General features: G+C 31.3%; 1 protein-coding gene across 1 annotated transcript; it reads right to left on the minus strand.

Annotated features, from left to right (window-relative positions):
• Window positions 1-3821: 3821 nt before the first annotated feature.
• On the minus strand, window positions 3822-6761 carry LOC135657304 (NAD(P)H-quinone oxidoreductase chain 4, chloroplastic). The gene has a single exon (XM_065175944.1). It carries the CDS (start codon window positions 5936-5938, stop codon window positions 4526-4528), a length of 1413 nt encoding a protein of 470 aa, XP_065032016.1. The 5' UTR covers window positions 5939-6761; the 3' UTR covers window positions 3822-4525.
• Between the last annotated feature and the right edge of the window lie 11504 nt (window positions 6762-18265).

The raw sequence follows: 18265 nt of genomic DNA on the forward strand, positions 1-18265 counted from the left end.
AATTCCTATTGATCCAACAAACAAAGTAAATAATACCAATATAAGCAGAGGAAATAGCATAGTATTGTCCACTTCGCGAGGGTACATAGAAGTGTACTTTTTTTCGAAAGAAGTATTAAAGTATCGTATGCATTTTTTTAGATTATTATCAATTTTATACATATCCTTTGAAAAAAAGAAGACCCTATTATTCATTGTTGATAAAGGTAAATTTCTATTGACTGCTTTGGCTACCTCCTTTCCCCATAGAGATATTGAATAGGACGAACTATTTTTTGTGCTACTGTAATCTTGAAAATGAACGCGCAAATGTCCATCAAAGGTAAGTAAATACACCCGAAACATATAAAATGCAGTCAATCCTGCTGTGAAACAAGCTATTATTGCGAAAATTGGTGAATACAACCAACTATCATTAAGAATTTCATCTTTGGACCAAAAACAAGCAAGAGGTGGAATACCGCAAATAGAAAGTGTACCCAATAAAAAAGTAGTTCTTGTAATTGGAACATATCTTCTTAAACCACCCATAAGAGCCATATTCTGACTTTTTTCTGGCGAATATCCAACAATAGGTTCCATTGAATGAATAATGGATCCGGATCCCAAAAACAATAAAGCTTTAGAATAGGCATGGGTAATCAAATGGAATAAAGCAGCTCGATAAGAACCTATACCTAGAGCTAACATAATATAACCCAATTGAGACATTGTAGAATAGGCTAAACTTCTTTTTATATCTCTTTGAGCAAGAGCCAAAGTAGCTCCTAGTAGTACTGTTATTACACCTATTAAAGATATGAAATTCATTATGTAAGGTATAGCTATGAAAATAGGAAGAAGTCGAGCTACAAGAAAAATTCCTGCTGCTACCATAGTAGCAGCGTGTATAAGAGCCGAGATGGGAGTGGGTCCTTCCATGGCATCGGGTAACCATACGTGAAGGGGGAATTGTGCGGATTTAGCAACTGCACCAATGAATAATAAAGAGGCACACAAAGTAGCAAATAAAGAACTGACACCATTATTATGGATCAAGTTATTAGTTATTTCGAACAAATCCCGAAATTCGAAACTACCTGTTATCCAATAAAAACCTAAAATTCCTAATAATAAACCAAAATCCCCTACACGGTTAGTTACAAAAGCTTTTTGACAAGCACTTGCTGCAGTCGGTCGTGTGAACCAAAATCCTATTAATAAATAGGAACACATCCCCACCAGTTCCCAAAAAATATAAATTTGTATCAAATTGGAACTGGTAACTAATCCCAACATGGAAGCATTGAAAAAACTCATATAAGCAAAAAATCTCAGATATCCTTGATCATGAGACATATAATTGTCACTATAAATAAGAACCAAGATTCCAACAGTAGTAATTAGTATTGACATAATAGAACTAAGTGGGTCGATCAAATATCCGAACTCTAAGGAAAAATCATTATTGATGGTCCAAGACCATAGATATTGATAGATAGAACTTCCATGTATTTGTTGAATAGATAAATTGGCTGAAAACCCCATAACTATACTTAACAGTAAAACACTAGGAAAAGCCCATATACGACGAATATTTTTTGTTGCTGTCGGAATCAGTAGAAGTCCAAATCCTATTGACACAGTAACTGGAAGTGGAAGAAAAGGTATTATCCATGCATATTGATATGTATGTTCCATAAGAAAACAAAATGAAATCTTTAATAATTCTACTATTCTAGTCTAGTCTTAGTAGAATATTCTATTCTGGTAATTTATAGCCATATTATATAGTATAATAAGAAAAAAGAGTTATACCAAAAGGAGTACTTGATTCTAATTATGTTTTAATAAAATTATATGTTTTAATAGGTTTAAAATATATTTTCAAACAGGTTTTAAATATATTTTTTAATAGGTTTTAAATATATTTTTTAATAGGTTTTAAACATATTCGAAAATGCTTTTTTTAAAACTATTCTACCAGGGAATAAGTATAGATAATGACTAAAAGGAACAATCTATTTTGAACAAAACAATACATGTCTTTCACATACAACGATAAAAACTGGTAACCCTTTTTGAATGGCAGTTCCCAAAAAGCGTACTTCTATGTCAAAAAAACGTATTCGTAAAAATATTTGGAAAAAAAAAGGATTTTTAGCTGCAGTAAAGGCTTTTTCCTTAGCGAAATCGGTTTCCACCGGACGTTCAAAAAGTTTTTTTGTGCAACAAACAAATAATAAAGTCTTGGAATAATCGGAATTGACATACCCGAAGAACTTCGAATTTTTTAAGATGAACGATTCACATTAATTAATGTATTGAACTCCTCAATATCAATATGAGTTAGAACTAGCTGTTGTAGTATGTAGATGTGGTATGTAGAATAAAGGTATGTATATCGAATTCTGAATATTTTTTCTATCTACTTTTTTCACAATAGAAAAATATTTTTCTATTGTGAAAAGTAGAGTATGATTACGATAGAAATGAAAATTCTTTTGTTTCTTATATGCCTAACAAAAACCTAATTAGTTTGGTAAATCTTACCATTATGCATTATATATATAATGAAGAGACCATTATATATAATATGAAGAGTATTAATACTCTAATGATACTAAGGAATGATACTAAGGTGTCGAAATCGTTAGAAAATTTCAAATTCTTTTGATTTAGTGATGAAATTGTTATACATATGAAATCCTGGTTATTTAATCTTCTTCATTGAAAAAAAAAATATTTTTTTTTTCATTTTGTTTGAATCTATGAAATCAAATCGGATAAATAAAAAACGAATCAAAAAATAGAAAATGAACAATTCTTAGTTCTATACCTCGACAGACAACAAAACTATTGAGTTCTAACTGTTTTGGAAGAACTTAGTTTCTAGTACGCGAAAGTTTATTATTAAAACTAAACTTACTAAAACTAAACTTACTTTATTATTAAAACTAAACTTACAATGATCCCAACTAAAGATTCTTTTTTTGAATAGAGATTCAAATAGGAATTTAAATGAATTTTGATTTATCGATTCTAATGTTTACTAAACTATATTGAATCCTTGATTCTCGACGATTCAACATGAATTGACTATTATTATTTCAAGTAAGCCGCCATGGTGAAATTGGTAGACACGCTGCTCTTAGGAAGCAGTGCTAGAGCATCTCGGTTCGAGTCCGAGTGGCGGCATCCTTGAAATCCTAGAAAATAAATCCTCTAAAAGAGACACAATGGATCCTATAATGTATTCAATTCTCGATTTAAATTCTCTAATGGGACCCCTTTTTATGATATTTACAACTTTAGAACATATATTAACTCATATCTCTTTTTCGATAATTTCAATTGTGATTACGATTCATTTAATGATCTTATTAGTCCGCGAAATCGTAGGATTGCGTGATTCATTGGAAAAAGGGATGATAGCCACTTTTTTCTCTATAACAGGATTATTAGTTTCTCGTTGGATTTCTTCAGGACATTTTCCGTTAAGTAATTTATACGAGTCATTAATCTTCCTTTCGTGCAGTTTCTCCATTATTCATATGATTTCCAAGATGGGGAACCATAAAAATGATTTAAGCACAATAACCGCACCAAGTACCATTTTTACACAAGGCTTTGCCACGTCGGGTTTTTTAACTGAAATGCATCAATCCGCAATATTAGTACCTGCTCTACAATCTCAGTGGTTAATGATGCACGTAAGTATGATGTTATTAAGCTATGCAGCTCTTTTATGCGGATCACTATTATCAGTCGCTCTTCTAGTCATTACATTTCGAAAAAACATCGATATTTTTTGTAAAGGTAATAATTTCTTAATTAAACCATTTTTCTTTGGTGAGATTCAATATTTGAATGAAAAAAGAAGTGTTTTTAAAAACACTTCTTTTCTTTCATTTCGAAATTATTATAAATATCAATTGACTCAACGTTTGGATTATTGGAGTTATCGTGTCATTAGTTTAGGATTTACCTTTTTAACCATAGGCATTCTTTGTGGAGCAGTATGGGCTAATGAGGCATGGGGATCTTATTGGAATTGGGACCCCAAAGAAACTTGGGCTTTTATTACTTGGACCATATTCGCGATTTATTTACATACTAGAACTAGAATACATATTAGAAGTAGAACAAATCAAAGTTTGCAAAGTATGAATTCGGCACTTGTGGCTTCTATAGGATTTCTTATAATTTGGGTATGTTATTTTGGAATCAATCTATTAGGAATAGGTCTACATAGTTATGGTTCATTCACATTAACATCTACTTGAATAAACTACACAGATAAATAATTGAATAAACTACATAAAGAATACATAAGAACATCATCCCATATATATAAAAAGCTTCTTGTTTGTGCGAGTTTTTGAGAACCGTTTGAATCATTCCTTATTCAAAACGGTTCTCAAAAACTCAAAATGCATCTCATTACAATTCTAATTCACTTTATTCTTTTGCATTGTACAGCGAACGATTTTAAAAATCTTAAAATCAAAGACAAAAATTATATTTCCGTATTATTAATGAAAGACTATCGATGAAAGTAATTAGATAGGATAGCTTGCACCCTGTCAACTGATAGCGAGAGAACGAAATCCGGATAAATACCAATACCTATTACGGGTAGAAAGATACAGATTGAAACAAATAGTTCTCGTGGTCCAGAATCCGCAAAATTAGAGTTTGGAACATTGAATAGCTTGTATCCATAGAACATCTGACGTAACATAGATAATAAATAAATAGGAGTTAATATCATTCCAATTGCCATTACAAAAGTAATTAGCATTTTTGGCATTAAAAGGTATTTTGGACTAGTAATTATTCCAAAAAATACTAATAATTCCGCAACAAAACCACTCATTCCTGGCAATGCAAGAGAAGCCATCGAAAAACTACTGAACATGGTAAATAGTTTTGGCATTGGGATCGATACCCCCCCCATTTCGTCGAGATAAACAAGACGTATTCTATCACAACTCGTTCCTGCCAAGAAAAAAAGCGCAGCACCAATAAATCCATGAGAGAGTATTTGTAAAATGGCACCGTTGAGTCCCATTCCGGTTATAGAACCAATTCCTATAATTGTGAAACCCATGTGAGATACAGAGGAATAGGCTATTCTTTTTTTTAAATTCCGTTGACCGAGAGAGGTTGAAGCTGCATAGATTATTTGAATCGTTCCCACTATTACCAACCAGGGAGAAAATATAGAATGAGCGTGGGGTAATAATTCCATATTGATCCGAATAAGTCCATATGCGCCCATTTTTAATAAGATTCCAGCTAGAAGCATACATGTACTGTAATGTGCTTCTCCATGGGTATCTGGTAACCACGTATGTAGGGGTATAATCGGCGATTTGACAGCATAAGCAATAAGGAATCCAAAATATAATATTATTTCCAATGCCACAGGATATGATTGATTAGTTAATTTTGAAAAATCTAATGTGGGTTCATTAGGGCCATATAAACCCATACCTAGAACTCCTATTAAGAGAAAAATGGAGCCCCCCGCAGTGTACAAAATAAACTTTGTGGCCGAGTAGAGACGTTTCTTTCCCCCCCACATGGATAAAAGTAAATAAACAGGAATTAATTCTAACTCCCACAGCATGAAAAAAAGTAAAAGGTCTCTAGAAGAAAATAATCCTATTTGACCGCTGTACATTGCTAACATGAGAAAATAGAACAATCGCGAATTTCGAGTAACTGGCCAAGCCGCTAAGGTAGCTAAAGTGGTGATAAATCCTGTCAGTAAAATAGGTCCTATGGAAAGCCCATCGATTCCCAGTCTCCAGTGAAAATCAAAAACATCTATCCATTTTAAATCTTCCTCCAATTGGGTTAATGGATCGTCCAATTGGAAATGATAACAGAAAACATAGGTTGTTAGAAGGAGTTCCAACGAGCATATACATATAGCATACCACCTAAACATCTTATTTCCTTTATGAGGAAGAAAGAAAATGGAAGAACCGACGGATATCGGCAAAACAACAAGTATTGTTAACCAAGGAAAATAACTCGTGATAAAGACAAGATACGTTTGACCAGAAAAACCCGTGCTCGGAATAGAATAATATATTTTCTCGAGTACGGGCTTTTGTCGGTAAAGAGGAATCAATTGATTCAAGTGGATTTTTTTGTAACGTATCAATAACCTAGACCCATGCTGCGAGTTGTTTCATATGATAAATAAACACGGACACTCAAAAAATCCGTGGGGCAGGCGGATTCACATCTCTTACAACCCACACAGTCCTCGGTTCTTGGTGCGGAAGCAATTTGCTTAGCTTTACATCCGTCCCAAGGTATCATTTCCAATACGTCTGTGGGGCAGGCTCGTACACATTGAGTACACCCTATACATGTATCATAAATTTTTACTGAATGTGACATTGGATCTATAAATTCCAGATTTTAACATCAAAAATTTTCAATCTGGTAGAAAATTAGTATTTATATTATAGACACCAGACGAAGCAGTGGTTTATTAAAATTTTAAGAATCAATATATTTCTAAATCTGTTCATGAGAAAAAGCCAAGAGACTTTGATTTCCGTTTCAAAAATCATGATCATACGAGTCACATGTGTAAATAAAAATTGGCCGACAAAACAAATTGATCAATCATTCAAATCAATATTTCAATATTCATATTTTCAATATGAAATATGAATATATAAAAATAAAACTAAATTAGTAATTTAATTTATTTTCGTAATATGATTAACATATTATTATTTAATAATATTATTTTTATTATTTTATTATAATATTTATAATATTATGCAGTATATTATTATATAATACATTTATATTATTATATAATACATTAAAAATACATTAAAAACATTAAAATTTAAATACATTAAAATTAAATAAAATAAACAAATAAAAAACGAAATAAAAAAATTATAATACCAATTAAATTAAGAATATAATTATTTTTCATTAATGGAATATGAAAGTGAAAGAATAGAAATAGAAAAATATTCCAATTTCATTTATATTTTCTTATGCTTTATCATGTTGTGTGGTGTCTTGATTTATATGATCATTATAACTGATTATTCAATATATGATCATGATAATTATCACTAATTATTCAACAAATTCGATTGATTGATACGAGTTGATTTTCTGTTTCGATGAATCGACGAAACAATAGCTAGACCAATAGCTGCTTCAGCAGCTGCAACAGCTATAATAAAGATTGAGAAAATGTTTCCTTTTAATTGGCGACTATCAAATATATCAGAAAATGTTACAAGATTAATATTAACCGAATTTAGTATAAGCTCAAGACACATAAGTGCTCTAACCATGTTTCGACTTGTGATCAATCCATAGAGACCGATAGAAAATAAATAAACACTCAAAAAAAGTACATGCTCGAACATCATTGACTAACTCCTTATCAATCTCGATTCATTTCAATATGAACAATTGAAGCGATTCGATTTTTTATTTATTTAGAACTTCTAAAATTCTAAAAACTTTTTAATTCTTTTAAAATTCTAAGTATTTATTATTGGCGAGCCATAGTAATTGCACCTATCAAGGAAACTAAAAGAATTATAGAAATTAGTTCAAAGGGAAGATAAAAATCTGTCGATAAATGAATCCCAATTTGTTGAACGTTACTTATTAGGTCCTGTTCTATAATCTGGTTTGATCTTGTAGTCCAAATAATTCCGTACCATGACGTATCTGGTATAGTAGTAATTAGTGAAAAAAGAATACTTGTACAAACCAGTGAAGTGACTCCATCTCCAATGGTCCAAAAATACGAATCATTGGAATATTCTGAACCATTCATGAACATTACCGCAAATATGATTAAGACATTTACGGCTCCCACATAAATAAGTAGCTGTGCGGCAGCTACAAAAAAAGAGTTCGATGGAATGTAGAATAAGGATATACAAACAAGAACCAATCCCAATGAAAAAGCAGAATAAATAGGATTGGTAAGTAATACTACCCCCAGACCCCCTAATATAAGAACTGACCCCAGAAATGCTACAAGAATATCATGTATTGGTCCAGGTAAATCCATTATGTATAATATGTAAAAAAAAAAATATATAAGTCAAATCATGACCTTACTAAATGGTCCAGGAAAGGAAAAGGGTTACCCCATTTTTATTGTATATGATATGTTCCTAATTGAATTAAATCTTAATATGGATTAATTTAATATTAATTTTATATATAGATATAATTATTTTATTGGGCCAATCCTACTTACTTTTTATCCAAAAGAAAAAGAATAAAAAAAGTAGTTGAAATTGTATATTTCGAAATTCCCGTGATAAAAATATTATAAGTTTAAATCAAAGAGTGATTCTCACCAATCTATAGTTACTAATTAAATCTATAGTTACTAATTATTATTTGTAGTTACTGACCAACCAAAATAAAAAAGTTTTGATCTTTTATATCAAAACAAAATCTTAGTAATCGGTAATCGTTCTTGAATCAAAGGGTTTATCTTTATCTATTTTGATTTGAGTCGAATTCATAACTGTTTGAATTGTGTAATCTTCAATTACTGACATTGGTAACCGACTCAAAGCAATTTGATTATAATTCAATTCGTGACGATCATAAGTAGAAAGCTCATATTCTTCAGTCATTGATAAACAGTTTGTTGGACAATACTCGACACAGTTACCACAAAATATACAGACCCCGAAATCAATACTATAATTAAGCAATTGTTTCTTTTTCATATCTCTTTCCAATCTCCAATCAACAACAGGTAGATCTATTGGGCATACACGAACACATACTTCGCAAGCAATACATTTATCAAATTCAAAGTGAATTCGACCACGAAAACGTTCTGACGTAATTGATTTCTCATAAGGATATTGAATAGTTACAGGTAAACGGTTTGTGTGGGATAAGGTAATTATGAAACTTTGACCAATATACCTTGCAGCTCGTATTGTTTGTTGACCATAATTCATGAACCCAGTTACCATGGGAAACATATTGTAGATATCCATAAATAAATTGATGTTTCTTTCTCTTGTTTGAAAGAGGTTATGAATCTAGAATATCGTTATCGTATTCTGTTATTTTATAGTGAAACAAGTTGGGAAGAAGTTGTCAATAATAGATTACCCAAAGAAATAGGTAAAAGAAATTTCCATCCAAGATTTAATAGCTGGTCCATTCTCATCCTAGGTAAAGTCCATCTTGTTGTGATAGAAATGAACAGAAACAAATAAGCTTTAACTAATGTAATAAAGATACCAATTGTCATTCCAAAGACTCCAGCTATTTTTTTTATTCCGAAAAGCTCAGGAATGGATATGTACGGAATAGATAAATTCCACCCACCTAAGTAAAGAACCGTTACGAATAACGAAGAAGCTAATAGATTTAGGTAAGAAGCAAGATAAAATAAACCAAATCTGATACCAGAATATTCGGTTTGATAACCTGCTACTAATTCCTCCTCTGCTTCTGGTAAATCAAAGGGCAATCTCTCACATTCAGCTAGAGAAGAAATTATGAAAACTATAAATCCTATGGGCTGACGCCATAGATTCCACCCCCAAAAGCCATATTTGGACTGTGCTTCAACTATATCAACTGTACTTGAACTGTTAGATAATTATAGTCGATAATAACATTACTGTTTCCATCGCTATTCCAAAACCGTACATGAGACCTCAGCTTCATACGGCTCCTCTATGGCCACAAATAAATGTAAGGACTAGTTCGATATTATCACCCCTTTTCTTTTGGGATAACTAGAATAAAGATATATCAGAGAGTCCGAAATTAAACCAATGGAATTCCGTTTGCTAGAATAAGAAAAAGTGCTTCGGAATTAATCTCATCCCTTATGATAATAAAAATGTATTTTTCTTTGTTCGGTAATAACTCAGCCCTTCAATAAAATACTCGTTATATCAATAAATCTAAAGAATTTAAAGAATTAGGAATTAGTCCATTAATTGTGATAGGAATTCCACCCATATGGATGGGAAAAAAGAATAAATAAATATCTTTTTTTTATTAATTCGATTATTACATTCCATTTCTTTTGTTCCTGTTCTTCTATCTCAGAAGAGGGTACTTTGAAAAAAAAAGAATAAGGGATTAATTCGTTCTGGATAGTCATTTCTTTAATCAGTGAATAGGAGCATACTCTAGATCGGAATCGTAGGGAAGTACTGCTTGATCATTTCTACCAACTTAAAGTCCCTATTTTTATTCGTTTTATAAATTGTAGAAATATCTCTTTTTTTGATACCTTACATTATCTCTATTACTAATCCTTTGTGCACTTTGGTGTTCCTAACCGTCCACTGATTTTTGATTGATCTACGGCATGGTAATAAATACAAGACAGTAATGAAAACTCCATACAGTTGATCTTTTACACCCGCTCCAAGATATGATGACTAATGAAAGAATCTTAATCTTGGGGTAAACAGTTTACACTGCTTATGTTTACTTCAACTTTATTCTTGTACATATGAAATGAGATTTTATCTTCTTACTGCAAACTTCTAAGTTGTTTTGTTTCACTCATATAACTATCTGGTTTAACTCATTGACCCGAATGATGAATAAAAAATAAAATACCTATTCAATACATTACATTCAACTTCTTTCCTTTACTTCTAGGAAAGAAGTATAAAGTTCATGTTCAACGAATCACACGTAGAGATATTGATAACACACATAGAGTTAATGGTATTTCATAACTAATAGATTGAGCAGCAGCTCGTAGACCACCTGAAAAGGAATATTTATTATTCGATCCGTATCCTGACATAAGAAGCCCAATAGGAGCAATACTTGAAATGGCGACCCATAAAAAAACACCTATACTGAGATCGGCTAAAATGAGGCGATACCCAAAAGGAATTACTAAATAACTTAGTAGAATTGATATGACCACTATAGACGGTCCAATACTAAACAAACGAACATCTCCTCTAGATGGGAGAAGGTCTTCTTTAAAAAGTAGTTTAGTTCCATCTGCTAGAGCTTGAAGAATTCCCAAGGGGCCGGCATATTCAGGCCCAATACGTTGTTGTATCGCTGCAGATATTTCTCTTTCTAACCACACAATTACTAGTACCCCTATTGTAATTCCCAATATAAGGGTCAAAATGGGTACAAAGATCCATATGAGTCCATATACTTCTTTTAAGGATTCCGATATAGAAAAAGAATTGATAGTTTGTACTTCTGTCGTATCAATTATCATTTCAACGATCAACCTCTCCCATAATGATATCTATACTACCTAGTATCGTCATGATATCAGCCAATTTCATTCTTTTAACTAGCTGAGGAAGAATTTGCAAATTTATGAAGCCGGGTGGACGAATTTTCCATCTCCAAGGGAAAACACTATTATCTCCTATCAAATAAATTCCTAATTCCCCTTTTGGGGCTTCTACTCTCACGTAAAGTTCTTGTTTCGACAATTCAAAATTGGGTGAAGGTTTTTTACTAATAAATCTATATTCAAAATCATTCCATTCGGAATTTTTTGCTCTATCAAAGCGTCGGACTTCTAAATTCTCATAGGGTCCTCCAGGAATTCCTTCTAGAGCCTGTTGAATTATTTTTATAGATTCCCTCATTTCACCGATTCGTACTAAATAACGAGCTAACGAATCTCCTTCTTTTTGCCATTGGACTTCCCAATCGAATTCATTGTAACACTCATAATTATCAATTTTACGAAGATCCCATTGTGTTCCAGAAGCTCGTAACATCGGTCCTGATAAACCCCAATTTATTGCTTCCTCTCCACCAATAATGCCCACTCCTTCGACTCGCTCCAAAAAAATGGGATTTCGCGTAATGAGTTTTTGATATTCAACAATTCCTGTTAAAAAATAATCGCAAAAATCCAAACATTTATCTATCCAGCCATAAGGTAGATCGGCAGCTACTCCTCCGATGCGGAAATAATTATGCATCATTCGCATACCTGTGGCGGCTTCGAATAAATCATATATCAATTCTCTCTCTCTGAAAATATAGAAAAAGGGAGTCTGCGCGCCGATATCCGCCATAAAAGGCCCAAGCCATAACAAATGAGAAGCTATACGGCTCAGCTCCAGCATAATTACTCTGATATAGCTAGCCCTTTTAGGTACTTGAACATTTTCCAGTTGTTCTGGTGCATTTACCGTTATTGCCTCTGTGAACATAGTAGCTAAATAATCCCAACGTGTTACATAAGGCAGATATTGTATAATTGTTCGGTTTTCCGCTATTTTTTCCATCCCTCTGTGTAAATAGCCCAATATGGGTTCACAGTCAATAACATCTTCACCATCGAGAGTAACGATCAGTCGAAGAACACCATGCATTGATGGGTGGTGAGGACCCATATTAACTATCATGAAATCTTTTTTTGTAGCCGGTACAGTCATATCTTTTCTTCCTTAATTCATTATTTCATGAATTCCTCAAAAAAGTAGGAGGTTCATCAAAATAAAAAATCTAATAACTACTATACTAATTCAAACGATTTAATTAACGATTTTTTGGCTCCCGAATATCCAACTGGTCAATTAATTTCTTATAACGCGCTCTATTTTTCTTTGACAAATAAGCCAGCAGACGTTGACGTTTTCTCAGAATTTTTTGTAGACCTCTTTGTGATAAAAAATCTCTTTTGTGCAATTCCAAATGTGAAGTAAGTCTTCGTATCTTATTGGTGAAACTTAATACTTGAAATTCAACAGAACCCCTGTTTTCTTCTTTTTCTTCTTGTGGAAGAAGTGAAATGAATGAATTTTTGACCATAAAACTTTTTTTATCTTTTTCTTTTCTTTCTTTTCCATGCCATGGATTTTACCGATCAGGAAAAATAAAATAATAATTATTATATTATGTCAATTTTTTTTAATCTAGTACACGCAAAAATTTAGATTTATCCGTTTCTATCTAAATCAAATTTTCCATTTGATTTAGATAGAAAAGAAAAGGATAATATATTTCTGCATTTACGAAAGAGAATGATTTCTTTGCACCTAAAAAGATTCTGTAGATTTCTTTCTAGATTCAATTGAATTGATACACAAGTAAATACGTATCATGTACCAGAACGTAACACACCATATGCGTACATCTTTCGGTTTTTATTTACTGAAAACGGCATGTGATATATAGGAAATATACTATTAAATAATTCTGAATCGTGGATACATACGTATCCTTGACATACTGAAACGACTACCATTATTGGTATCAAACCAATAGCGATTCATACAAGCTAAATCTTCTAATCGGTAATTGGGCCAAAGAAACAATTTGCATTTAATTAATTTATTTAAATCCGTATTAAGACGTTTGTCCTCATTCAAAAATTGTTCAGAGTTTCTTATGTTGTTTTCGTTGCAAAATACTGGATTTCTATTCACAATATCCCGATTATGAGAGTTGAAACAAATTAGAATTCTCAATTCTCTACGACGTCTAGGAGATAGAATATTTTCAGGAACAAAGAAATTATAATGATCTTGATCCCCATTCACAAATATATTGCCATGTCGTCCAGTGGATTTTTTCAAATTATTCTTATCAACATATCTTTTCTTTATGTATTTTCTATTAATTTGGTGTTTACTCTTATCGATCAATGAAATACTTATGGTTTGATATATAATGAATTTTCCATCCCTTCTTAAAGATAGACGAATTGGTTCGATAATTAATATTCCCCTTTTTATTAATTCTGTAAGAGCTAGATCTTTCTGAATCAGCATTACATCCAGATGCATCTCTCCTCTTTGAATCGAGGATATAGCAATTTCCCTTGGATTTATCAATCTAAGTAGGAGACAATATATCCTAACATTATTAATAATTTTTTGATTCAAGGGGTCATCCCATCTTAATTGAAAAATAAAATATTTTTTCAGGAACAAATCTAGTTCTCCTTCCTTATTTTTCTTGGATTGTTTTTTTTTTTTTTTACCTTTTTTAATGTTTGATCTCGTGCAATCCTCTTCAAGATATTCCTTTTGGTTTTGTTTTTGTGGATCTGATACAAGATTTGATTGACCCTCTTTTTCTTGGTTGGAATTTTGAAATTCTATTTTAACGGAATCTTTGATGTTTTGATTTTGACTAATATTTTTTTTATTTTGATTTTGACTAATATTTTTTTTATTTTGATTTTGACTAATATTTTTTTTATTTTGATTTTGACTAATATTTTTTTTATTTTGATTTTGACTAATATTTTTTTTATTTTGATTTTGACTAATATTTTTTTTATTTTGATTTTGACTAATATTTTTTTTATTTTGATTTTGACTAATATTTTTTTCATTTTGATTTTGACTAATATTTTTTTCATTTTGATTTTGACTAATATCATTTTCATAATAAATATTAGAAAGAAGTAATTTGATTGGTATGATCCACGGTTTAATCTTATATGCATCAAAAGGTAACACAAATTCTGGGAAGAACCAAGGTTCTAGATTTGATATGGTAGAATAATTTCGATTCATTCCCATCCAATCAAAAATTTTTTTTTGATGAGTCTTAGTCTTAGTATTTTTATTAGTATTTTTATAAATTTCGGTACCGATATACATATCGGTCCAGTCCTCAATATCACTATTGTTCTCAATATCACTATTGTTCTCAATATCACTATTGTTCTCAATATCACTATTGTTTCTAAGGCAAAAATGAAGAATTCTATAATCCAAATATTTTCTATCCAGATTTTTATGGGTATCAATAAAATATCCTTTTTTTAGGTAATCATCAATAGTCATATTTAGCAATACATAAAACGATTCGGGTTTCAGTGTGTATGAGTCCTTACTATCCCCATAATTTATATATTCATGTGATAAAAGATCATATCTGTAGTGTTTTTTAAATTTTTCTTTTTGACTCATCGATAAATCCACTGCACAAAAATTTTCATTCATGTAATGAATTAATCGGTCTTTTTCTTTTTTATATGAATACAATTTCATTGATTCTTTATTTTGAATAGTACAACGTTGATTGACTCTATTTCGCCATTTTTTCGGTACTAATCGAGACCATTTGCTCCGAGAAAAATTATATTGATAATGACCCTTTAACCAGTTTTTCCATTTATTCATTCCAGACTTATTAATTTTCTTATGCCTTGATTTGGAATCAAACCTTGATTTGGAATCAAATATTCCTCGTGTCATACAATAATACTTTATCTTGTCTTTAATAAAAGGATAGGTCCCGTGATCGTGATATTGAAGTACAGATCTCAGGTGATGGTTGTTAAATAATTGGGTTTGTGACAATTTGTAAAATACATATGCTTGGGACAAGGAAGATAAGTCGTGATAAGTGTTTAAATCATTTCTAATATTAGGATTAGAAAAGGACTTTTTTATAGTCGAAATAAAGTTCATTGTATCTTGATCTGTTTCATCAATTCCTTCTTGATTTCTTTCATCGTTGTAAATGGATTCATTGATAATTGTTTTTTTTAAAAGTTGTGCATTAACCTTAGAAATGGTAACCATACATTGCAAGATATCTATGTATATTTTTTCAATGAAAGATTTCATAAAATAATGTGATTTGCGTATTAATCGGGTATTTTTTCTTTGAAGTATCTGCCAAATATGTTTTTGTAATTCCGGTCTTTTATCATGATAGGCTAGAACTATTTTCTTCTTGTCTTTTGTGATTCCTTCTATTTGATTCCTTATTGTGATTGTCTTATCAGCAAGATCTTTCATTTTTTTTTCTATGAGTAAATAATTTGTCCAATTCATAGATCGAATTTGAATGGTCGATTCGTGAATAATCTGATTATTTTTTTTTGAATCTTTTGCATTTTCATTTGGTTCATGTACTTTTCCCTTCCTCAATTCAAATAAAGAAATTTGGTTCACTTTTTCAAGTTTCTTCATTATTCGTTTTAGAACTAGAACTGTTCGTTTTAGAACTAGAACTATTCGTTTTAGAACTAGAACTATTCGTTTTAGAACTCGTTTTAGAACTCGTTTTAGAACTAGAACTATTTTGATGACCCATCTTTTTTTTTCTTTTGAAACTTTTAGAGAGTTCTTTTTTACTTTTCTAATTTTTTTTTTGAGTTCCTTATATATGGGTTCAAAAAAAGAAGGTTGCTTTCGGGGAGAACCAAAAGGGAGTTCCGTTTCCATTCCCCAAACTGTTAAAAAACAAAAATTTTCTTTTTTTCCTTTTTTTTTCATTGGATCTCCATGATGAGATCGTATTTTAGATCTTCGCCAAGGTTTTAAACGAAAAGGAAATAAAATCTTTATCTGAATACCATCTGTTAACCAATCTTGGGGAAATTCTGTTTCTGATAATGGAACACCATTATAGGTGCATTTAACATGTATTTCTCTATTCCATTCCTTCAAATCCTCATACCACTCGGGGAATTGGAATAATAACATACGTCCAATATTTTTAGCTATTATCAATGAAGGCAATACAATGTTTTTTCTAAAAAAAGATTGGGTTATCAGCATCAAACCTCTTATTGCTTGAGCAAATATAATGCTATCCCAAATTTCTGATATTGTTATCCGTTCATCTTCCTCTTTTTTTTTTTTCTCCTCGTCTTTTTTTTTCCCAGTGTTTGTCTCTTCCTCTTCCTCCTCAAAGTCGGAAGTTTCGGATTCTGGGTTTCCCCCCACGGAATTCCTAAAAATAAGATTAATTATTCGATATCTATATCTATCAAAAAAAGAAAAAAAAAAGACTTTGTCTATTCGATCCAAAAAAAGCGGGGAATGAACATTTGTTTGAAATATTTCCCAAATAACTGTTTTACGTCTTTGAGCACGCATGGATCCTTGGATTATACCCCGATTAAAATCTGGTTGTTGCGAATAACGTATCAAAGCCACCTCTTCTGCTTCTGCTTCTGCTTCTGCTTCTGCTTCTGCTTGATCAATATTATCAGTATCGGTATCCAGATTTTTATCAGTATAGATCACCACCCGTTTCGCTTTTCTTGAACAAATTTCATAATCTTCCTTCTGTTCTTCTCCATTTTCTTGATCCAGTCCTTCTAATTCATCGGTCAATTTGTATGACCATCGAGGAACCTTTTTACTGATTTCTTCTATTCCAATGGATTTTTTTTCTTCTATTCCAATGGATTTTTTTTCTTCTATTCCAATGGATTTTTTTTCAGTTGTTGTTTGATCATTTGGATTGGTTGTAATTATGTCGAATACAAATCTCAAGGATTTTGCTTTACTTTCTGAATTAATTCTTCTTTCTTCTTCCAATAAAAATAAAGAAGATTCATCGATTGACGTTAAGAAATTAACAATATAATTAAATGATGATTTCTCATCAAGCGGATTCTTTTCATGTTCAAATTCTCGAGAATTTTTAGAAATAGGAAAGAGCCCATGAATCTTATTTATCCAAAACGTTTCTATGGAATCTACATCTTCTTCTTCTGTAGAAGTAATTAAATCATTTGTAGAAGTAATTAAATCATTTGTAGAAGTAATTAAATCATTCATGATTGTATGTGAATAGAATTTTTTTATTGTTCTTATTGTTCCACGATACGGTCCGCTCAAAAAAGGATCATACGCTTTTGGCAAGTATTCTTGCTCATTCTCATCGTTGCATAATCTGGTCCTTTTTTCAAGTATATCTAGAGCAAGAGATATCCTTTCTTCTTCTTCTTCTTCTTCTTCTTCTTCTAGAGTTTTTATTCGACTTATCAATTCATTGCTCAAGTTGTATTTTTTTTGCTCATTGGTAGAAACCCAATAATCATATAGGTCTTCATGGGAAAATTTTTCTGTCATGTACAAAGACATTTTGCGTTCTATCATTTCCGAAAAAGTTGATAAACTAGGCGGATATGTAAAAGATATTATTTGTTTTCCATCACTTGAACACGTATAAAAAAAATATTGTGACATTTCATTTTGTACACTATTTTCAAATCGATTATTTTTTATATATCGCAATGGACGATTCCACCGCTTATAATCGAAAAGAAAAGTTACAATAGGTTTTTCAAAGTCAAAGCAGAAAAAAGTCTTTTCATTTTTCTCTTCTTCAAGTCTTCCCAATTCCCAATTATCTTGATAGGTATCAAGATAAGAATCTTCGTAAACTGGGCTATCTTTATCGCATGTGTCTTTAAAGTGAAAGTGGAATTCATGCTTTGTTTTTTCCTTTCCATTCACTCGGATCTCTTCCGTTTCATCTATTTTGTCCGGATCCTCCTTTTCTTCCGAATAAA

This window comes from Musa acuminata, unplaced genomic scaffold (genome assembly GCF_036884655.1).
Source record: "Musa acuminata AAA Group cultivar baxijiao unplaced genomic scaffold, Cavendish_Baxijiao_AAA HiC_scaffold_247, whole genome shotgun sequence".
Lineage (NCBI taxonomy): Eukaryota > Viridiplantae > Streptophyta > Magnoliopsida > Zingiberales > Musaceae > Musa > Musa acuminata.